General features: G+C 62.4%; 1 protein-coding gene across 4 annotated transcripts in view; it reads right to left on the reverse strand.

Moving 5' to 3' along the window:
* Positions 1-5,383, reverse strand: part of BCL9L (BCL9 like) — a 51,274-nt gene extending 45,891 nt beyond the window's left edge. Inside the window, exons 1-2 of one of the 4 annotated variants that reach the window (XM_080366893.1) lie at positions 2,280-3,149; positions 1,701-1,788 (exon numbers count right to left, since the gene is read on the reverse strand). Coding sequence is in view for 1 of the 4 variants with exons in the window: in XM_080366892.1 (XP_080223018.1) it covers positions 4,846-4,848 (3 nt within the window). In the remaining 3 variants the exon portion in view is untranslated. The other 3 variants (XM_080366895.1, XM_080366892.1, XM_080366894.1) reach the window with 3 other exon arrangements.
* Positions 5,384-6,000: the final 617 nt, after the last annotated feature.

Raw genomic sequence — 6,000 nt, forward strand, 5'->3', positions numbered from 1 at the left:
AGAGGAGCAGAATGACCTGCCAGAAAGTAGCAAGCAGCTTTGGAACAGAAGTCGGGAAGAACTGAGGAATGTCATTTTGGCCACCCTCACCCCCTGCACCACACGGAGATGCTGGAAACACACAACTGAGAAGGGAAAGCAGCTGCAATGCTTCATAGGCCCCTTGCTCCAACATGGTTGTATTTTTCCACAGCTTCAGTGCTACAAAAAACCTCATCGGGTATTTTTAATCTCATGGAGATCAACTACATAAAGTCAGCATCCAAAGCTCCCACACCCCCGGAAACACAGAACCACATGCGAGATCACCAGAAAACTCATTTACCAGTCAACATCTTCCTGGGAGGAAAGGACAGCTGAGTGACACTGAGTCCTGACCTGCATTAGATTTTGATTTGCCAGAAGAGTCAAGCTGGCAACCCTCCTAGCACTTCACTGATACAGCTTAAATAACACTGACAAAATGCTGCTGCATCTGTACATCACATTGCTATGATGTCTCTATCCTTCATTGTATCATATATCCATGCAAGTTTCTTGTTAAAAATGGCAAAAGTAGTCACAAACGTAGCACAATTCCCCTATGCTCCCCCTCTTCCAGGGCACTGGCACAATGCCGGCTCTTTGCCAAAAGAGCACCAGCACAAGGAAAATTACATTTGCAGGGCAAGCTCTGGGGTTCTGCTTGGCTAAGGCTATGGGGGACGGACAGCATCCCTGGGAGACAGAGGCAGCAACAGCAGCTCAGGGGCTCATGGGTGGAACAGACTCCCGACACGTTCTCAGACAGGAACAGCAAATGTGTGCCTTTTCACAGGGGACTTACTCCCCCAGAGGAGGCCTGCTTGGGAGATCCATCAGACAGGGTATTTAAAACTGGATGGAACCCTAAGGAATTAAGAGCTGGAAGCCAGCCTGTGCCATCCCCATGAAATGGCTAGACCTGAGCAGCTTAAAACCTACCGCAGCAGCTGGAATACACAACTAGTGCCAGCAAGAGGACATCTGGAGCTCAGGGGGACACAGACACATCCTCAAGCACTCTGGTGGCTAAAAACTTTCACTCTTAGCAGCAGCCAAGACCGACACAATCACCTGAGACAGCGCAAAGAAGCAAAGGCTGTCTTGACATCGACGCTGAACCGCACACTGTACCAACAAGAGATGAGGTGGGGAAAACAATCCCAGGACCCATCTTTTACTCGGGACTCTGCAACCAACTGAAGGCAATCAGAGTAAGCCACAAAGAGTAACACCTCTACAGCAGCAAGAAAGAGTCACTGGCTGGGACACAGCTGATGCTCCCTGCAGAGGGAAGCAAGAGACTCCTCTCTAGCTACCGCTCCCTCCCACCACACCCCTCCAGCACAGCAAGCTCTGCTGGGAGGGAGAGCACCCACAGCATTTCAGCAGGAAAGAACAGTAGCGCTGAGAAGGAAAAGCAAAGGGTTTTCCCCCACCAAAAAAACAGCAAGTATGAAGGACATGATGCCAGCTGCGTCAATGACTCAATAGAAAAGTCAAAGGCTGAGTTAACCTTAGGACCTTAGGGAGGCCAAGCCAGCACAAGCAAGGTCCACAGCTCCATGGGCTCAAGTTTGCCCAGAGCTGAAAGCAGCTCCAGCACATCCTCAGCAGCTGCCCTGCAGAAGCCTAGCCCAGTGAGCTCAGTACTTGCAGCTTTGTGATGGCTCAGTCACTTCACACAGCGGTCTGTCCCCTCTGCTACACAGTGGCTAGAGCGCCAGCTTCCAACAGCAACACGAAGGAGATGCAGAAGGTGGAGGGCTGAAAAGTACAAAGCATAACTATTTTACTTTCTTCAATTGAACAACTGCGGTTTCAAGTTTCTAAGTAAGCTTTCCTTTAGCTGCTGCCTTTTTTTTCTAGTGGAGGGGCAGGGGGGTCTGGAAGGAGGAGAGGGACTTTAAGGGGCAGGGAGACATAGCAACACCTACAACATTGCACCGCAGAAAATACCAAACACAACGAAATGAATTCTCTAGGTAACCAAGGTACAGGTCAGGGTGGTGGGGAGGCACCGATCACCCCTTCTGCCCAGCTGAAATAGCAAATTCACAGGTTCAAAAACAGACAAAAATGTTCTAGAGCATTTAGGGCATGAATGCTCTGGAAAAAGTCCCCAGTGGAGTAAACAACTGCTGCAGACACAGCACACTGATATGCTCATCTTTCTAGCCAAGGAAAAAGAGAATCAGGCAACAATGTGGACCTGGCAATTTCTGCACCAGTACTGGCCTTGGGTGTGTATTACATACCCACATGTGACTGCCACCAGCATTATTGCAGGCACTGGAGTCAAAGGAGGTCTTGCTTCGGCACTGACAGAGACTCGCCATGCGACCTTGGGCAAATCGCTTCCTCTGTGATTCACTTTTCTTACTCCTTCTGCCACCAAAGTAGCAAAACAAGGCGCGCACACACATCCCTTTGCAGAGACCTGGCGCCTGACGGATGGAAGGAGCTGCATCTCATTGCTGCGTGCCTGGCATGAAACAGCGTTTGGGCAGAGTAATGAGCGGTAGCCACGTTCACAGCGCGGATCCCGCAGGTCAAGGAGCGTGCAGCTAAGCCTGCTGTAGCACCACTCTGCAGGGACACACCGCAGCCAAAGGCACATGGTCACCCTCTGTGCCACACTGTTGGCAGCCCTCCGCCTCACGCAGCCAGGACACAACTGTACAGCACGGCAGCCCAACACCCTGTCAAACTGCGCTGCCCCCAAGGCGGCCAGACATCGCACACAACAAAACACCAGCCTGCCCTGTCATGTAGCATTACTTATGTGTTCAGATATGCATCCTTCTCACATTTCTACTCCAGCAAGTGGTTGCCAGCAGAGCAGGGCTAGGACAAGCTCACCACCTGCTAAAGACACGTCCCTAGTACAACACAGAGGAGGTTTTGTTACATCGGTTCCCCTCTGCGCGCAAGGAAAGCGTGTATGTTACGGTGTTTCCCCCCCTTTTTCCTCCAAGCCGACCACATGCCCAGTTTACCTCAAGAGCGAATGGAAGCCCATCAAGTAGGACACTGCAAAGAGCGGAGAGGTCTCCCCAGATGCTTAGGATGGGCTCCGACAGGAGAGTTTATTTAAACCCCACGTGCAATGCGGCGACTGCGGTTACCAGGATCCCAGTTCCAGCCCTCCCCGGGGCTTTAACAGCACCGAAAACGTCTTGCAGAATCCAGAGCAGCCCGGGTAAAACCGGGCGCGATGCAAGTAAGTTCTCTGCATCTGGAGCGGAGCCCTGCTCGAGGCTCGTCCCTCATCCAGGAGGCCGCGGCGACGGCTCGCGAGGACCCGGGAAGAGCGGTGCCCGACAGGCGAGTACGAGCCAGGCCCCAGCCGTGCCCGAGGGCAGCGGGAGCGCTGACAGCGCGGCCCACGGCGGCACGGACCGGCGGGGGGGGGGGGGGGGCGCCGAGCAGGCCGAGCCGGGGCCAGCGGCGGCCCCCGCCGCGCCCCCCCCCTCCCGCCCGCTGGGCACGCAGCCCCCCGGGGGCTGCAGCGCGGCAGACCCCGCGCCCGGGACGCGGCCGGGTGACAGCCCCGAGGCAGGCCCGGCCGCCACCGGCTGCGCGGAGCGGCGGCGCGGAGCCCCGGCCCCCGCGGGGCGGAACAATGGGGCGGCGGCCGCCTGGGCCCAGTGGGGGCACTCACCTCGGCGGCGGCGGCGCGGCTCAGGGCAGGCCAGGCGAACCCGCCGGGGCGGCGCGGCGCGGCTCCGCGGGCTGCTGAGGGCCGGCCGGCGGCGCGGGGCCGGCGGCGCGGGCCGCGCTCATGGCTCGGCCGCCCGCCGCGGGGCGCGGGGCCGGGGCCGGGGGCGGCGCTGCCGGCGGAGCCTCCCGCCCCGCCGCGCCGCTCCTTCCGCCGGCGGCGGCGGCGGCTCCAGCCCGCGCCCGCCGGCGGGGGTGGGCGTCCGGCCGCGGCGGGCCCCGGCTGCCCGCCCGGCCCCGGGCCGCGGGCGGCTTCCCCGCGCTGCGGCGGGCGGCCGGGCGCGGGCGGCGGGCTGCGGTGCCGGCGGGCGCGGCGGCCCGGGCGCGGGCGGGGACGCCGTGGCGAGGGGCGAGGCGCTGCGTGCCGAGTGCTCCTTTCTCCGCCGGAGCCTGAATAATCATTTGGAGAAACAGGATCATTCACTTTCCTCCGAGCGCGGAGCCAGGCGCTGCCCTGTCAAAATAAAAGCCCTACACGCTGATTAACCGCTTCCTTGTCGCGGGCGCTCCGCCGGCCGCCCAGCGGCCTGCCGGGAACCACAACTGGGCCGGGGGGTCCCGCCCGGGAGCGCCGGCCCGCCCTGGGGTCACCCACAGCCGAAGGGGAGATGCCGTCCCCTCCGCGGGCGGCCACGCAGGGACACGGGACACGGCCGTGCTGCACCCCAGACCCCCCCTCACGGCACAGCCGCACTCCCTCCGACTGAGCATCCCCCTGCCCTGCCTTACCCCCCGAACATCAGCCTGCAAAGCCTCCCAGCGCCGGTCGCTCTGACACCCTGCTCGTCCTGCCCTGCCACCGCGCCGAACCGGGGAGGTCCAAGCCTGCGCCCCCTCTGCCGCCTCTCCCGGAATCCGTGCACTAGGCACACGGAGGCTGGCCCCGGCTCCTGGAAAGGGCAGCACGCTCCTGGCTTTACTAACAAGTTTTCTGTGCGCCAAAACTACCCTCTTCCCCCGAGCAACAACCTGCACCGACAGCTACACCGGGGTGGTGGTAACGGGAGTGGGGGCAGGTGGGCGAGACCCAAGGAGCAGAGGGAGGCAGGAGACAAGGTGGCTAGAGGGGTAGCTGGGCGCAGGCAGCGCCTATCTCAAATGCACCATTTGCTGCAGCTGGGCAGCAGGAGCACAGTCCTCCACCGACCCCAGGAGCTGCAGCCCGGCTGGGGGCTGCTGCTGCTCCAGGCACACAGGATGCAGCTGAAAGCACACACAGCTGGCTCACCGGCTGCCTGTGCTCTCTGCCTGCTCCCTCCCCCTCGCAAGGCAGAAGGGAGCCACACAAGTGCACACGCACATCAGGCTATTAAGGCAGTCCACCCACTTCTGGACGATGCCAGCAGCATCCTAACCAGGATGTGTCACCTTCCTGTCTGCAGCAGGCTAACTGCTCAGGGGTGGGCTAGAAAGAGAGAGCTGGGGGCAGGGACCGCTTGGCAGCATCCCCGAGCGCTGCAGAACTAGAGGGGACCCAGGGACAAGGGATCCATCTCCGCCGACAGGGAGCGGCGGCCCTGATTGAAAACGCCAACACACCTTGCCCTCCCGCTCCGCCTGCACGCGCAGCCGCAGCCGCCACTAGGCCGCCCCCGCCGGCACTCGCCCTCCCCCGGCTCGCGGCGGGGAAGCCGGCCTGGCCCCAGGCAGTCGAGGCAGGGGAAGAGGCGGCGGGTGGCACGGAGGGACCGGGCGGGTGCCGGCACGGAGGGACGCGCGTGTCCGTCCCTGCCCCGGGCCGCCGCGACGGGATCGCGGGAAGGGCGAGCGGCAGCGCCCCCTGGCGAGCCACGGGCGGGCTCCCGGCGGGGCGGGGCGGGCAGCGCGCGCCTCGCCCCGCCTCACGCGAGCAGCACGCGGGGAGCGGCGGCAGCGCCGGGCCACGGCTAAGCCCGCCGCCACCTTCGCCACGCCGCCCCCCCAGCTCCCCAGCGGGGCCGGCAGCGCCCTGGCGCCCCCCGCCAGGCAGGAAGGTGCCTGGAAGCCGCTTCCCCGCCCCTGGCACTGGGGGGCTTTGCCCAGCCGCAGCCGCACCCGGGAAAGCAGCCGCGGGGACCGCGCACAGAGGCCCCGGGTTCTCCCGCGGGGACCGCAGCCCACGCGGGTGGCCAGGCGCCGGGCATGCCTTTGGGAATCGTTTGCTCATACCATCCCCCTGATCGTACCCCCTGTACCCCTCCCAGGGACCGGGCAGCAGGGAGGCCGCACACCTCCCTGCCTCTCTGGTGAGCTCCCAAGCGCCTCATCAACAAGCAGTGA

This window comes from Falco punctatus (assembly GCF_963210335.1).
Source record: "Falco punctatus genome assembly, chromosome: 16".
Lineage (NCBI taxonomy): Eukaryota > Metazoa > Chordata > Aves > Falconiformes > Falconidae > Falco > Falco punctatus.